The 18,316-nt window shown below is 37.3% G+C and overlaps 1 protein-coding gene across 2 annotated transcripts in view; it reads right to left on the bottom strand.

Moving 5' to 3' along the window:
- Positions 1-18,235, bottom strand: part of LOC124426539 (sestrin homolog) — a 90,899-nt gene extending 72,664 nt beyond the window's left edge. Inside the window, exons 1-4 of one of the 2 annotated variants that reach the window (XM_046968321.1) lie at positions 17,765-18,235; positions 6,219-6,713; positions 4,794-5,940; positions 4,180-4,245 (exon numbers count right to left, since the gene is read on the bottom strand). In XM_046968321.1, the coding sequence (XP_046824277.1) occupies positions 4,180-4,245; positions 4,794-5,940; positions 6,219-6,466 (1,461 nt within the window). In that variant the 5' untranslated portion in view covers positions 6,467-6,713; positions 17,765-18,235. Of the gene's footprint in view, positions 1-4,179; positions 4,246-4,793; positions 5,941-6,218; positions 6,714-17,764 lie in introns of those variants that run through there. The other variant, XM_046968331.1, reaches the window with a different exon arrangement.
- Between the last annotated feature and the right edge of the window lie 81 nt (positions 18,236-18,316).

An 18,316-nucleotide genomic window follows, 5' to 3' on the forward strand; every position in this document is an offset into this window, starting at 1 on the left:
GACTTCTCTTTTTTCTTATGATAATACGTAAAAAAAAAGAAAGAAAAAAAAAAAGAAAAGTAAATATGATCTTTTAAATTTATATATTTAGTAAAGAAATATGCAATTCAAATATTTACTCGTATCATGTTTTTATTATTAACATAACGAAGCATACAGAACCGGTCACGAATTATAAATGATTTTTGATACCACAAAGAAGTGTAAAAATCCACAAATATTAATTTGAATTGCACGTTGGATTATAGAACTTTGCTCGGTGACATATGTACTTGATATATATATATATATATATATATATATATATATATATATATATATATATCATGTACATATGTCACCGAGCAAAGTTATATAATAATTTGTAATGAAGTCAGACTCGAAATAAATCACGATGTAAAAAATGAAATTGTAATAAATCAAGCAAAGGATTATCTATAACGTGTTCTAGAGTTAAATCAATGACGTGGAAACTCCATAGCTTTAAGATAAAATGTACTTAAGTGTTCTCTAACTAAAATAAAAATCAAAGTCTCTTCTCTCTTCTATTTTTTTCTCTCCTCACTCTTCTCATTCGAATTATCAATTTTTCGAATCTATTCTTTCTTCTCATATTACCAGTATTATATTATATATAATTTATGTTTATCTGTAAAAATAAAAGCAAAAATAAAAAAAAAGGGAAAATTTATTTTCGTGGCTCGCATACTCATTTCATTTAACTACCGCGAAATCACTGTACATGAAAACGTAGCATGTAACTGTCGAGAACACACGTATGTAAACTCGGTTACGATGAACCTCGACCATCCCATTTCCTCTTTTAAAATGTACTTCATAATAAATAGTAGGGAAAAAAGCACGAATAACACTATAAAATTATAACGACTTAAATACTTGAAATTAAGCGAAGAACGACGAATGGAAATAATTAAAAACTCTTAAATCAATTACATAATGGCTATATGAGTAAATTAATATGAAAATTGTTTTCAAACCTATAAACATATTAACAACATTTATGACAGAAATGTGCACGTAGAATATAGTGAAGGATTTACATAAAAAATTTCACTATTCTCTAATCATCTCTATTTTATCTTTCCCATCTAATCTCTAACATCTTTTCTATTCGTTCGCGTGCACGAAATCATTGGATTATAAAAAGATTATGATCGTTGAATACATTGAAAATCTTTCTATCCATTGAAAATCAATCGCGTTGATGCGATCAACGTGAACTAGAATACATAGTTGAAATACATAAATAACGACTAGGAATCATAAAATAGAAAAAAGAAAGAAAGAAACAACTAAGTTACATTTTCAAGGATCGAAACATTCAGGAATATCAAGAGAGTTTGGTAGAAAGAAAAAAAATATAATAAAAAGATTGAGAGGAGTATGAGGAACGAGAAGGGGGGAAGTAGAAAGAGGAGAGGTAGAAGAAACACGGATAGAAAGAGATTCAATTAGACCTTTAATGGAGCTTGTATACGAGCCACTTAAAGCCACTTGCGGCTGGTGGAGCTAGCTGTTACTTGCATTGACCCAAGCACGATTCCCTTTAACTTTTCCTCTCCCTTCTTCGAGTCTTCTCTTAACCCACTCCCTCTTCTCTCTCTCTCTCTCGCTCTCACATACACACACTCTCTCTCTACACTGCTAACTTGCGCTATGATTCCGCTATTTCTCACTTACGTTCCTCTTTCCTTCCTACTCTCTTTCTCTTCCATTTCTCTTGCAAACCTCGCGAACTTCGATCGTCCAAGCGAGACGAACATCATCGGTTTTATACGACATATCTACTGGAAATTTAAGTCGATTTGTGAAATACGAGCAGTAGCCCTATAAGATTTACTGTTCACTGATCTTACGATCGAAATAACTTTGGATAAGAAAATCGCAAAACTTATTTAAAGAATGAAAACATTGTAAAAATTATTTCTACAAACATATTCCGGGAATACCCGATTATAAACTGTTTTTTCAAGTTTAATATCCTCTTAAAAAACATATAGTATTAATTTAATTTCATAATATTTTATGTAATCTAACGTATATAATATTTCATATTTACTTACCTTCTTTATCAACCATCTCGTAGATATTCTTTCCGTCGATGTTAGTAACAAAACCAATATATTTTGGCGATCACCAATTCGACGATATAAATAAAAAAAATTATATATATATATATATATATATATATATATATATATATATATATGAGATAACGGAGCAACTTCATCAAAAAACTTTGACGAGATTAAGAAAATTCATTAAGTTTTTTCACGTTCAACCGTAGTCCATATCACTTCATAAGCATTATAGTTCGTCGATACTTATAAAACTCATTGAAAAATACGAAGATCGAATCTATAAACCAGATTTGCGAGATTCAAATTTCATAAGAGTATCTCGTGATATATGCATATACATGAAATACAATAACTTTATTAATATATCGGATCTCCTTTTTTTTTTTTTTTTACCAACTGATACAAAAATGATATTAAAATGACTTTTACCGGAAATTTGCTTCGTAAATAAACGTAGGAAGCAACTGTATCTTCTTTCTACAAACAAGCAGTAAAATGAGATTATGCGGTCTATTATACGATATGTAACTTTGCGATAACGATTAATAGTATGACCTTCCTGAAATAGTAATAAAATAAAAAAGGCTTAAAGAACCTGTTTTTCCCGTAACTTGCACGCAAGACTGACTAATCTTTGTAAAACGATACGTTGCCTATACCAACCAATCTAAACGATACGTCGATCGTTGTTTATCTTATAAATAACGTATCGAATAACGAAGGACTGTAGAAATTTATTTACGACATACGAGATATTCAATGTTAAGTAATCTTTTTCAAAAAAATATCCTTTCATTTAAAAAGATTCTTTGCTATCTGCCTTTCTATTTAAAAATTTTTAATATTTTTTTTATGCGTATTTATATACAAAATAATGTCTCCTATTGAAATGTATTTTTATATATGTATTTTTTATCGAACAATTGTTATAATAAATATTTATAATAATAATTTAAAAAACAATAATAGTTGAAAATCGATTGTAACTACAAGAGACCGCCATCTGTACGATCTACAAACTAACGTTTCAACGTCCGCATGAGGTACATGAACAGTCGTCGCATGTGGAACGACTTTCTATAGTCTAAAAAACTGAATTACCGACGTGGTCTATGGTTCGAGTCATGGCGGGAACATGGCGCACTCTAGAACACAAATTCAATGATGCGTCTAATTTTCTTTTTTTTCTCTTTTTCACCAAATTAATCATATCAATAAATAATTAAAATACCTACAAAAATTATTCGTTTCGAATTACTCATTCATAATAACGAGTATTTTGGAATTTTTACGATGCTATAAAAAAATATTTACATTATTTTTCTTAAATAATGTATACTTTTTTTTTTTTAATCACATTTATAGATAATTAAGTATGTTTATCATTATTTTAAATGATATTGAAATACATGCGTAAGTTTTCTATGGTACTATTATTGGTACTATTAGATATATAACATTTCAAATAAATAAAAGATCAATAATGATTAATAAAGATTTATAAGGAGAAAAAAAAATGAATTTCTATGCAATCGGATGATTATACGAAGTACAATCGGAAAGACTCCTACAATTAGCAACTTCAAAGTGTTATGGAAGCTCGCGCGGACAAGAGTCCTTAATTGCTCTTAATTAAACTAAATTGAAGGTTACCAGGGGACAAATAAATATGAAGTTATGCACTCCCTCGTTCGCGCAGCAACCAATCATTGGTTCCTTTTCACGTACAACTACCAATAGATGGATAACGATTATCGGTATTATTCAAAGATAGCCAATTTGTATTTGTTTCAAACGAATATCAATTTCATTGCTTCTGTTTTTCTTTTCATAAAATTTAACAATTTTTTTTCGATTGTTGTAAAAAGTTGAACGTAAATTAGGAACTATTAATAAAAATCGTATTTATTTAATATCATCAATTTTATTTTTCATGAAATTAAACCAATAAAAATATCTGTTATTCAATCGTACGTCTCGCAAATCTGGTGTTAAAAAAAAGAAGATAAAAGAAGTAACAAAAAAAAAGAAAAAAAAAAGAAAAGAAATGCATTCGCGTATTATACAAAAGACTTACCTCGGAGGTGGGAACGAAGGCACTAGGTCCATCGAAGGCCGGTTCTGGTACTGGTAATCCTCTATCCTGTAAAAAACAAAAAATTACGATCAATTGCAGAAATTCAAATATCGAAGACATATCATTGAAAATCTTAGGATTATATCGACTTTTTGTAAGTTTGGCTGGCTCGGTCGGTAGAGCATGAGACTGTTATTCTCAGGGTCGCGGGTTCGAGGCCCACGTTGTGCAAAGCTTTTCTTCCCCATACACATATGTATACTTTCCGCGCAAGCTTTTATCGACTCTCACGTTTCCGTTCTTATTTTTCAAGAGCAATTCACGATGGTAATAAAACGTCGACGATCGCGGTTTGTAACAGTAGGCCGTTTTGGCGACAAAATAGGAAGATATTTTTAGAACAAAGTTCGGTGAGTGTTCCCAAATAACCACGGAAAGCTTGTGCTCCATTTATATAACGTCTCGCTATATCCCGTTTTGACGCTTTCTCGCTTTAAAGACGAAAGAGTATCGGACATTGAAAAGAATATTAAACTAGAGTAAAGATCGATCGATGATTATTAAAGGAGAGATATAGGTACATAGTGATAATATGTAGGCAAAAAAAAACTTACCTTGACCATTTCCAGTATCTCAGCACATTTTATCCTGACGTTTTGAAAAGGACAATTAACGCTAAGCCTGAGTATTACCGGCAGATGAAGCGTCACCAGGCTAAGATACTTGTTTGCTTGAGTTTGCCTCGGGCCATCGAGTGCATTTCCAAGATTAAGCATCCTTCCTACATCACCAGGAGTAACCTCGGGACTATCGAGAACTCTACCACTCTTTGACGAAATGTCTTCGTCCTGCGAGAGAGGTCTTTTTATTTGACCGGCGCTGAACTTTCTCTCGTCGTTCTTTCTAAGGCAATCCTGGTCCTGTTCATACCTTCGCCAACTAGCACGACCATCCTCGAGATCGTCTTCTGAATTTTCAAGATTTGCATCTTCAATGAGAATCTCATTTTCCCGATAAATTTCGTTTGCATTCTCGTTATCAAATCCGTCGAGTGTATTGAAAACGACTCTTTCGCGTGATCTCCCTGTGATATCCGTTTCATCTCGATACCTTCGCTCGAGAAGATCGCTGCTCTTAGAACGGAAATTAACGTTTCTACGATCGAAGAAAGCATTGCCAAGATTCTCGTCGAACTTTGGACTCTTCCCGTAGATCCTAGTGTCCAAATCCAACTCGTCCTCCTCTGGCTGTCTTTGCTTCGCTCCCTTCACCTTGATATAATTCTTTGTTCTCGGTATCCTATCCTCTTGGCTTAACTCATTCAACCTCTCGTTCGACGACGAGATCAAATACTTTCTCTCGCTGTCACAGCTAGAACCGAAACGGCTCTCACTCCCGTCCTTGAACCTGCGACACTTGCCAGCCAATTGTTCGATCCTTAAACCTTTCCCCTCGTCCGAGGAAGTAGAACGACCCGATCTGTTCCCGTCCATAGAATCACCGCCCATGTATCTTCTTCTTTCGACCGGTGTCCCGAAGCTCGAACTTTCGTTTGAACCCAAACGGCCGTCTACGCAATCGAACGAACCCGAGGGATATCTTTCCGTACTTTCGGAACCACCGTCCTCCGGAAAGACAGGATTTTCCGTAACACTTTGCGGAAAAAAGCAGTCGCTTCTAAAGGTATCCGGAGATGCCGCTTGTTCCTCTACATTCTTCGGAGTCGATTTTGAGGGTGAACGCTCGATGCTCATATCGTACCTTTTCGACACAGAAGACGAGTACATTCTTATTACGAGCTCAATTATGCTCGAAGAAAATTTATATATATAAATTATATATATATATATATATATATATATATATTATAATATATATATATTATTAATATTAATATATATATATATATATATATTAATTAATAGATTAATCAAAAACGCTCTTTAAAACTGTCACTATTATGACCTAGTACGTTAGTAATGACTTTCTCTAAGTTTTGTCGAAATATCGAAAGATATTTGCCAAGATATTTCACTCACCTTCCATCCTGACCCTTGAACTTTCCGGAAGCTACGTTGTCCTTCATCGCACCGGTAGTTTCCTCCCATTGATTTGGACTCCCAACACCTCCGAGCCATCCCTCGACTGTACTCCTGGCAGCCGCCAAAGCAATGTTCCTCGCTGCCTCGTCCCTCGCGCAAAGAGGTGCCAGAAACCTGCTCACCAATTCGACCTCGTCTCCCTTCGTCGACGCTCCAATCCCACAAATATTCGGATCGCTGTACATCTTGGTTAGGATCTTTTTCTTCTTCTTTTTCTTCTTATCTTTCTCTTTTTCTTTGCTCTCAAAAGCAAATCTTTCAAGAATACGTTCGAATATCGAACGAGCTCGACTTTAATCTAAGGACGAATACTCCAGACGGCTCGAGTTTCTCTCGATAATTCTCCCCTCTCTCTCTCTTTCTCTCTTTCTCTCCTTATCTCCCCTTTTCTTCCCCTTCTTTCTCCAAACCAAAAATGAAACAGCTACGAAACTGCAAAGGAAAAATTTCGCAAAATTCGACAAAATATCAAATATATTTTCCGACGTATTATCGATCTTATATTTTAGCGACGATCTAACAAATTGGTCCTTTTAAAACGCTTGCGAGCGTAACATTTTTCGCCATAAGAGCTTGCTTCGCGAAAAACAGAATGTGGAAGGGAGGGTAAAAGAAACAAAATAAATAAAAAAAAAAAGAAAGAAGGAAAGCGCACGAAAGATTTATATTATCCACTTGTAATTACGCTCGTTTCGTCGCGTTTTGCCGTGAGAATCGACCGTAAAATTCGTTTCTCCTCCGGGAAAGATTTTACCGACTTTGAAAAGTAACAGAGTATTTTACCACCGATCTATCGATTCCTTTCTTGATCAACTCACCAACGATGTCGTTTACGAACCTTTTTTTTCTTTTTTGTTTTGTTTTTCTCTTTCTTTCTTTCTTTCTTTCTTTCTTTTATTGTTTCTTTCTCTTCGTTGTCTTCCTCTTGCTATTCTCTCTTCAAAACGACGAGTTACATTTTTTCTTTACATCGTTACGTCGCGAAATGGTTGACCTCGCCAATTTGAGAGTTTTTATCACGAGAATGATCGGATCTGGTTTTCGTTGATTAATCCATTTGACACCTAAAACAAAAAAATAAAAATAAAAATAAAAATAAAAAGAAAAAGAAAAAAGAAAAGAAAAGAAAATCAATAGATAATGAATGATAAGAAAAAATCCGAAACCAGATTAAGGGTTGCTATACTCAGCGTTAATTAATTTAACGGAGGATAAAGGGGAAGATAATCCATTGATGAGGTAACATCGTACTCGGACACGGAAATGCTTCGCCGCGAGAGAAAATCGTACGGTATATCGATTTTATCGTTCATCGAAGGTTATACAACGCGATCGAAAAAGTATATAATTCGCTCTGATCGCTAAGGAACTTGAAAATTAACGAAGTCGAAGGGCTCAGTATCGATGAATTCAATGATAATGACTGCGTCTGTATTTTTGACAGCACGGACAGCATTTAATTTGTTATTGTTATGTAATCTTATAAAGGCACAAAGCCGATTACGTATATATATTGATTTGCTAACGATCGCATTTCTCTTAATTCAGCTTATTATTACAAATCGAAGAAAAGAAGGAGAAAACCGTCGAACTGTAATAATCAATGTGCAAACAACTTGGCAATAAAAACGACGATGTTATCGAGATGTTGATGCTTGCGAGAATGCTTGAAAAAAACGAAGAAAAAAGAAAATAATAATAATAAAAAAATAAAAGAAGAAAAAAAAGAAAAAGAAAAAAAAAAGAAATACGAAAAGAAAAGAGCGTCCATACGACGCAGTCTCAGACTGTAAAGAGGTAAATTTACGATAATGGACACGCAACGCGAAATAACGTAATCGCAACAAGCGGTAGGGCAAAACGCTCACGCACAGTTTACAAAATTTATTACGATCTCGTGCGTGTTGTTGCATTAAACGCGTACCGCGAACGATAACTTCGACATACGAGAATATTTTGTACAGGATAAGAGCTTATCAGACAACGAAGACGTTAGAGACTCTCGAAACATAACGACGATACTTCGCGAATTTCCACTTGTCATACAAAGCATATGTACATACGTATGTATGTACATATGTATATATGTATGCATGCATGCATCCATGTATGTACATACGTACGTAGAACGTGTAACGATCGCCTGACAACTCTGGGACCGTACGAATCGGAAACCTTACGGTTAATTTACTCGTTCTTCCGAGGCGAGCCTCTTTCCAGGTCAGGAATCTTTCTCCCTCGAACGAGAAAATACGTAATAATTTGCGGAGGAAAGCGTACGTGTCAGCGGAGATGAGTTTCTCGCTAATTAGTTTCCCCCAACGTTTCCGAGACATTCTCCTTTCGTCTACGTTTATATTGTCTATCTTTCTACATAATAACGATTTATGTCCTTTACAATAACCTTTCTGTAACTTCGATTCGAATATTCGCTATTGTCGTTTCTAATCCATGCTTTAATATAACGAAAAAAGAATGTAAGAGAAAAGAAGTTAATACTCAACTCGTAGATTCAACGCTCGTTCGAAAAATGCAACATACCGAAAGGGGTTAACTCGAAAATATTCGAAGTCAAGCCCCTAAAGTACTGTCATCCGTCATTTCGAAGCTCGCTCGACGATTTACGTGGAAAGTAGTATTCGACGAAGGAAGATGCACTCCTACGAACTTGACCTACTTTCTCAAGTCGAAGCCAGCCAAGTTCCAGGCCAACGAAATCCTCTCTCTCTCTTTCTCTCTTTCTCTCTCTCTCTCTCCCTCTCTCTCTCGCTCTCTCTCTCTCTCTCTCTCTCTCTCTCCTCTACGATCTCCTCAAAGATACACACACGATGGATAGACACAGACGCTGTCACATGCTCTCTCAAAGAGTTACGTATAGTAAGTAATCAAAATAAATTATAAGGTAAGATCGTTGTCAATGTTCTCTCCGATAATTATATACATATCTAAAGGCTAATATAAAAAATAGTCGATACCAAGCAAGTGAATAGTGTATCGTGGTACGGCATGAAAATAGAAATAGTCGTTTCGTCGCGGCAGTTGCGCAATCGATCGATATCGTAGTACTGCTGGTCTTCTCCCTGATTGATGGACCCCTCTCCCCCTTCCCGGGAGAACGAGAGAGCGAGAACCTAGGTCAAGGTTATTAAGGTTACGGAATGAGCGAGTTCACGTTCGACTCGTCACGCTCTGTCGACTCCGACTCGAATGAGATCAAGCATTTCTTCGTCCTTTTCTCTTTGATATAACCATCTTTCTCGGTATTTTTCTTATCTTCGCAAAGGAAAGACAGTTTCTGTTCAAATGCTTCTCGACGAATTTAGAAAGATCGATAAAAGAAAATTGCACGGAGGTTCTGTTCGATTACGTAAACGCGCTCACGCGTGCCGGTGCACACGCTTTCCTATTGCGTAAACGTGAAAACGATCATCCATCCCGGTCATTTCGCGATAATCTTCCTCGAGTTCTCGATTTTTCCATGAAAGGAAAGAGCTAAGTCGTTCATACGCGACCGTTCGCTTTCGTCTCCTAAGCGATACGAGTCTTCTTTTCGCAAAACACGTCGACACGAGTTCGATGTCCTCTGGTTGTCCGATGCTCGCGAGAATGGCCGCACGCTACTCGAAAGAGACAACGAAGCGTCGTTTCATCGACCCGAACCAATTCGTTTTCGGAATCGACCGGTCACGAGCATGCGACCGGTCATCTCTCTTTCTCTTCCGCTCGATTGTATATAGGACTCTATGAAAATCAAGATCCGTAAACTCACTCGAATAATGATCGATCGTATAAGAAAGAATTACGAGAAATTAACGAACTTGACATCGATCAATCGATGTGAAAACGGAAGCTAAGGAACACTCGCCCCTATTCCCTCTTCTACTCACTATTATTCGTTATGTTTTCTCAAATGCCACGGAAAAGATAGCCTATAGGCAAGTAGTTAGGTGTACATAAGTAAAGTACATACGTTCCGTGCCGGTCGATGTCGGCTTGACGACAGTAGGCCACCAGAGAAAAAGGGATGAAATCTAAGAAAAAAGAACGAACTAACGGAAAAAGGGGAGATGGGGATTTTATCAGGTATTCTAAATATTTATAATAGCAAACCTAAACCCTCACTCAATGTTCACGTTTATGTGACGCGATGCTTCGTTATGAATTATTTATGCCGCAACGTGCTACCGCTTGGACGCGTTGACTCGCATTCCCAATATACGGGGGACCTATACATTTAGTCGAACATCGTCCGATCCGATAAAGCTGTTGCTCGAAGACGCTAAAGGGCTTGCTCATCCTTCCTCCGTTAATTAAATTAAACGAAGGAAATAAAAAAGAAAGGGGGGATTATGATAATATAACGCTGTGAAAAAAAGTTACTCTCGAGACGATTCTCAGTAAAGATGGTGTGCACGCTCCGTAAAGACGCGTCGAACCAAACGCGGATCGATCGCGGACGACGATAACGTTTCTCCGTCGACGAAAAGCTCGATCGAAGAATACATGGGCTATCGTCCTTGCTTATGACCTTGAAACACGCAAGAACAAATTTTCATCATTTCTTTCCGTCTGTCTCTCTCTCTCTCTCTCTCTCTCTCTCTCTCTCTCTCTCTCTCTCTCTCTCTTTATCTCTATCTCTATCTATCTATCTATCTATTTATCTATCTATCTATCTATCTATCTATCTATCTATCTATCTATCTATCTATCTCTCTTTCTCTCTTTCTGCTTCTGACGAATTCGAGCAAGTATCACAGAGCATTTTCGATGTAGCGATCGAAATCAACCGATCGTAATAAGACACCAAAAGAGAAAATACCTGTTATTAACGCTTCGATACTTGAACAAAGCACATCCTGTCACGTCGCAAGACAACCACCAAGCCTATACATTGTAACGTTGGGGAATCGCGTACGATTTGCTGCACGCGACGAGCCTACCTCGGTAACATAGTTCACCCGTATAACGTCAAAGTGATTTGAAAATCACTACGGAGAGTGTTTCCCGTTAAAAGATGCAACATCGTGCGAGAGTAATCGAACCATTAGAGAAGCGTGCTCGTATCGTTTGTAATATTCCTCGCACGTTTAAAGTCCTGGAAGAGTACAAGAAGGTAACGTGCCGATCGTTTCTGAATGCAAGAGCTTACTTAAAACTCCTAAGATCGGTAACTCTTTGATCATATGTTAAAATGTGACGTCGGCTCTTTTACCGGCGATATAACGACCGAGAGACAGATAATAGCGTAATGGCGGTTGCAGGAGGTGGGGAAGGAAAGGAGACTAGCTCGTTGCTCGAGATAGCCACATTCAGGGAGACGCGGAATACGAGCCTGATTGCCAAGGAGAGAAATCCGCGCGACTTGAGCTCGCCTTCCTCAAAGCGGTCCCCTCCTTCATCTAACTCTCTTTCCCCCCCCTCTCTCTCTCCCTTCCATCGGGTTCTCACCTATTGTTCTTCTCGTAAGATTGCCGATTTGAGCAGAGGCCTTTAATAAAGCTTTAATGCTTAGCAGATTTCTATCGCTTGCGTATATCTCCTAGCTAAATCGTAACGAACGTTGCAACGAGAATTAAATAAAGGAAAAAGAAAAGAAAAAACAAACGAGATCCCCTCCACTGGGAGTGCCTTCATGGCTCGTGAACACGATAGAAAGATAAAGAGACGAAGAACAACGTTGTTTTCCACAAATCCTCCTCTCGAAAGAAAAAGAAAGACCGAACGATTTTCTTCTCAGGTGTGCTGAAATAAGGATAGACATTTAACGTTCGATCGGTAATTCTCCTCGTTAAATCCGTGGTTAACACTTGGCTTTGTTCCAAGGCGCACGTGCGAATCATCGATTAAAATTTATTAACTTATGTATTGTAAGAAGACGTATCTATTAAATAGATACATACATCCGAATCATATTTTTTTATTTTCTATTAAACGGACGGTCGTCGAACGATAAATTTCAATTTCGCATAACTAAGGAAAACATCGTTGATAATTTTACGTTTTCGTCATAATTACCTAGAAAAGTCGTAGAGTAAGAAGTAAGTAACGATTCGAAAGACGAATAGAAAGATAAACGTCGCGTAGGAGGTATGTCGTTAGGTGAAACGACGGCGGCCATTCGGTCGTTAAAATGTCGTAAAACATGGAAGGAACAAGATCGCGAGAGATACGCGATATATATATATACATATATGCATATATATATATATATATATATATATATATATATATATATTATATATTATATATATTATATATTTCGTTTCTATGAAACGTCATTAACTAAACGCAAATGCGTACGATTCGCGACACGCTTTTCTTCTCTTCTCTTCTCTTCTCTTTCGCGTAATGCAAAACAGAACAGTACAGTACAGTACAGTACAGAACAGAACACAACAGAATAGAACAGAACAGAACAACCGTGGCGGCTTTAGTCACGTAGAGAGAACGTTCTTTATCGAATCCTCCCAGGGAGAGCTCGTTTATGGGGACACCTGGTCGTACGCATCACGGTTAATTTGCACTCTCCATGAATTTTAACGAATTCTCGCGTTAACGTTAACGTACCTACACTAGTTGGATGTTCCAACGATCGTGACTTCTTGTTAAAATCTCTGTAAAATTCTAAAACAGATTTATCGACTATCGTAACCTGCCAATTTCTTTATTTTATAATAAATAGAGTCTTCTTTTTACGAATGAGCAAAAAACACGTAATAATAAATGCAAAGATCGATCTCCGAGACCATGCCAATTGTCAAAATGTGATGACGAAAGAAGAAGAAAAAGAAGAAGAAGAAGAAGAAGAATAGGCGTACCTTTAAACGGGACCTTACATATGAGTTCACTTGCCAAATCGATTAAATCCATAAAACAAAAAGTGGAGAAATAAAAACATAAAGTGGAGAAATATAAAATGAGATAATATAAATTGCTTTTTAAATTTCAAATAAATATTATAGAATGTATAAAGGTCTTGCTGCTGCGTTTGAATTGCATTATTGCAACGATTTACATTAGAATAAATCTGTAATAAATTATTTTTTATTCGATGGCCAAAATAATGTTGTTACTAAATAAAGAAAATTAAAGAAATATAAAAATTAAGAACTCCATTAAATGCTTTAATACTGAAATTTAAAAAAATTCAAAAAGTGTAGTTAATTGATTTGGCTTGTGAACAGCTGATATGTGGATACGTTCTTTTCGTATGTAATTTTACTATACATACGTATACCTACACTCTGCGTGCACGTGCGCATATCGATTGCATCGCGAAAGCACTCGCCAAGATCTCATGTAAATCATCATCAGAAAGATATACACACACACACACACACACACACACACACACATATATATATATAGATAGATAGATAGATAGATAGATAGATAGATAGATAGATAGATAGATAGATAGATAGATATTATAGCCGCTCCTTTCTACGAAACGTCAGCAAAAAAAACGGGGATTCGCCATAGAAAAGCAACGGAGACTCCTCGTGAGACAAAACCCTTTTCTCTTAGCCTAAGTCTCTCAACTTTTTCTAACGGGCATACGTGAATCCTCCAGGTAATAAACTCTCCTCGATCCCACGGCTCGATAAAAAGAAATTCTCCTCTAAATGGCTTGTACCGTTCACATTACCCGTATCCACCTACGATGGCTCACGCTCATTGTGTGTAAAATCATGTAATGCGAGCGCGAAGAATAAAGGCTGATCTCGTGTTCGAGAAATCGATCGATCGATCCTGATGCTTGATGTGTGTATATATGTGTAACAATGTACGAATATTGTTCCTACTTTCCGAAACTATAAACTTGAAAATGTTCGAAAAGAACATTTACGCTTTTCTATACTTGTAAAGTACCCTTTAAACATGTAACAAGATAGATTTATGAGTTATAATTTTTAACGCACAATTTCTAGATTCGTTGTTTCATTAGAAATTAAACATTCTATACGATATGAAAAAAGGATTCTTCCCAAGACTCTGTAAATTAATTACAGATTTAAATAAATCTAAAAAGTGATACTTTAATACTTACAAACGAATAAATCATTAAATAGTTTCGAATTCGCAAAAGAGAGAGAAAGAGAGAGAGAGAGAGAGACAGAGACAGAGGCAAAGAGAGAGAGAGAGAGAGAGAGAGAGAGAGAAGAAAGACAAGAAGAAAAAGAAGAAGTAAAAAATCTTTCAATTTCACACTTATATCCAAGTTCTTTGTTATGTTCTTTCGATATTTCCTTTACAAATTGAAAAAAAAAAGAGAAAATTGATTATTCGACCGATTCGATAAGACGAGATATCGCAGAACGACGTTGACGAAAATGCGCCTCGCTGTCTACTACGCTTGACCAAAGTCAACCTCGATGAACAACTGATTGGCGCCGTTCCAAACGCATGTTTTCTACCAAGTTCCTAACACTTGAGAACGGATACGCATCTCGTTCTTAACGTTTCTCTGTCGCTTTAAAGACTCAAGCAAAGCCCAGGTGCCGTCTTCGCGTGAAAACGAGAGCAAGTATAGCTTTTGACCTCCCTTGCCCTCTCCGATTATTCTTAGTCCTGCTTGTCAGCCTGCTCCAATTTATCTCTCGATACGTTTTATTACTACACGAGGGATACTAAGCGAATGATCGAATTTAGCTTAGACGAATCGTAGATTCGAAGCGATTGGACGAGTAAAGTGATTAGATTCTTCTTAGTACGATTCGATCGATTCTATTAATTCGATTTCATGAAGAAAATTACTTTTCATTTCCGTTTTTATGACTTTTTCTCGATCATAAACGATTGGGAAATTGTTTTATTATTTTTAAAGATACATATCTCGAGAAATCGATTCAGTCATTCCAAACTTTTTCCTCTCTCTTTCTCTGTCTCCTTCTCCCTCTCTCTCTCTCTCTCTCTCTCTCCCTCTCTCTCTCTCCCTCTCCCCCTCTCTCTCTTATTCTCTCTTTCTATGTAGATATTATTAACGATTAAAATATTATAACTATATATTATATAGTAAAAAAGTAAAAGTATATTATATAATTTTGTAGTTAATAAGGGAATAGATGATAGTTATAATAAATTTTTATCATTATTCTTAGGAATGCAATTCGTTAAATTTTTGTAACATTAGTACGGGTGTTTATAGAGGGTTACGTTTAAAAAAATTCCGTAAATATCTAAAGCACTATTACTCCTTCTTATTCGACGGAGTTAATTTTTTTCAGGATACCGCAATTCCACCGTTGGTTGCCTACGCATTTTTATCATTTTCTTTAAAACAAAGAAGTTAGATCATTTCTACGAATAATTTATTCGATCTATATCAATGGCGATTCGATAATAAATTCTAAATCACAAGTGTAATCTACTAATTAATTATTATATAGGATCGACGAGGACGAGCACGGTTATCGGCGGTTTTCGTTTCGCGGTTGCTCGTCCGAATCGAACGGTGGGGCAGCCTTTGTGTTTTAGAAGGATTACACGCGCAGTTCTCGCTAATTGCATACATTCTAGCCGATTATTACGCTTTGTCGATCGCTACGATCGCTCAAGCGGAAGATCGTGCCCGTAGAACGACTGGAAAGTGGGATGACGCGTTACGTAATTTAAATAACATCTTCCTTTTACGATCTCATTGATATTAGATCAAACGTCAAGATCGTACCATCTAAAACAATTGTTACTTATTATACATATTTATATACGTATTGTAATTTATATTGTAATTTATATATGTTTGTAATAGTTTCAAATAAAACAATCGAAAGCCTCGAAACAAGATACTTTCACTTCCGTTACTCATTGACTGTTAGAAGCTGACAATGAGTATATTCGATCTTAAGTAAAAAACCGAGACAATAATAATTGCAAATCGATAATCGTTAAAAAAAATCCTTGAACATAGCATTAACGAATTAAAAAAGGAGACGATTTATCGATACACGTCTATCGTTTGTTTGTTTGTTCTTTTTTTTTTCTTTTATCTCTATTACATATTCGCCTGGCATCGTCATCAAATCGAAAGAAAAATCGAGTTTACGCCTTTGTATCGGCTTATGTCGTAGGGCCGACAAAGAAACTCTTCGGAACTGGATTCGCTCAGGAGTCGGCAATTCTCGGCCTCGCACGACGACGACGATGACGACGACGACGACGACGACGATGACGATGCGATGACGACGACAACGACGATAACAACAATGAACAATGCGATTTTCTAGAAAGAAACATAGGATGAGGAAAGGACCGAGGATAAAGAAGATGGGAAAAAGACGTAGGTGGAAGCTTGCGGACCACGTGAAAGGCGATTTAAAAGCAACGAAGAGGGGGTGGCCTTTAAAAAAAGGAAGGAATATGGCGAACCGGTCGCAGCCTCCGCTCGTCAGCTGAGTGCTCAGCTGCAGCCGGGCGCGGTGACCTCGACGATGCTTCGCGGGAAACCGAGTCAATTTGCAAAGCGATAACGGTGAAGCGTTCTCCGCCTTTTATATCGTTCGACTTGACCGCTTTAGAACCTCTAATCCCTTTCTTTATCTATCTTTTATTTCTTTGTTTTTCTTTGCTTCTTCCTTTATTTCTTTTTAATATATATATATATATATATATATATATATATATATATATATATATATATATATATAAATTCAAATATATATATACATATATATATATATATACACACATACACATACATATCTTTACTCGGATTCTTCGAAGCATTCGAGAAGACTTACTCGAGACGTATCTCGCTACTCGATCGTCCACTTTTTTATTCCTCACGTTCATTTCTCTATTCTCTTTTAACCTACTTTTATTTCTTTTTTTTTTTTGGAACTAAAATAAAAACGTAAATGTAAATCTCGAATGAATAAAAGGTAAGAGAGTCTGTAGCTCGCGAGAGAAATAGATATATCGTTTTTCGGCTCTATCATACGGGAGAAGGTTCGAAAGATAGAACCTGTCCAGGAAACGGAGGGACAAGAAAGGCACGCAATGCCGGTCTTGGAAAGGCCGGCCGTCAGCTGAGAGCCCAGCTGAACGCGAGGATCGCCGGCGTAACCTCAAACCCGCTTCGCACCACACCGCCACCACCACCAGCATCAGCACCAACACACACTATCACGATTCTCACCACTACTACAGCATCATCGTCGTTCTATCGTCACTGGCATTAGCAGCACCAGCACTAACACGTTACTTCTGCTATACTACTACTACAAATACTATTGCCTTCTTATCCTTGGTAACCTCTCGTTCCAACTCTCTATACATCTCTCTATCTCGCTTTCGCTTACTAGCTCGTTCATTCGCTCTCTCTCTCACTTTTTCACTCTTTTGCTCTCTCTCTTTCTTTCTCTCTCTTTATCTATCTATCTCTCTCTCTCTCCCGCGCGCGCTCCTCATCCTCAACACCGCTCTTGTGACTCGTCCTAACAAGAACACAAAACTTAAGGAAAAAATAAAGAAGACAATGATACCTCGACTTTTTTTTCTTCTTGATCGATCCAGCAAAGAGAAGGCTGCGAAAGGCGCGAAAGCAACGTAGCTCCTTCCAGCCGAAACTTTTTCAAAGCCCACTCTCACACAATGGAATCTTCCAGTAGACTGACCGAGCCGGCGAGCCGTTCCCTCCTGCGTGCACGCCCACCGTTAGGTACGAGACCTCCCAATTTTCAAAGTCGATACAAATCGAAATTACGTCTCCGCGATACGATCCTTTTTGCCAGCCCGTTTTGGCGCTTACACCTTGCCGATTCGAAAACCGATCGTATCCTTATTTCCAACAGAAACGGCCGCGTAAACGCGCTCCGGCTGACAGTTCTCGCCGAGCTGTCACTCCGCGAGCGAGCCGCGCGTTACCGCAGCGACATCTGGCGGGAAATACGGGAATCTAACCATAACACTCGAACGCCCTCCCATTCTACCGCCTAGCAACAGGATCGATAGGCCTATCGACGGCTTGCGAACGAAAACCGCCTTTCGTTATTCGACCATTTTCTTCATCCTACATCCTCCCGATCAATTCAATT

Source organism: Vespa crabro, chromosome 9 (genome assembly GCF_910589235.1).
Source record: "Vespa crabro chromosome 9, iyVesCrab1.2, whole genome shotgun sequence".
Classification (NCBI taxonomy): domain Eukaryota; kingdom Metazoa; phylum Arthropoda; class Insecta; order Hymenoptera; family Vespidae; genus Vespa; species Vespa crabro.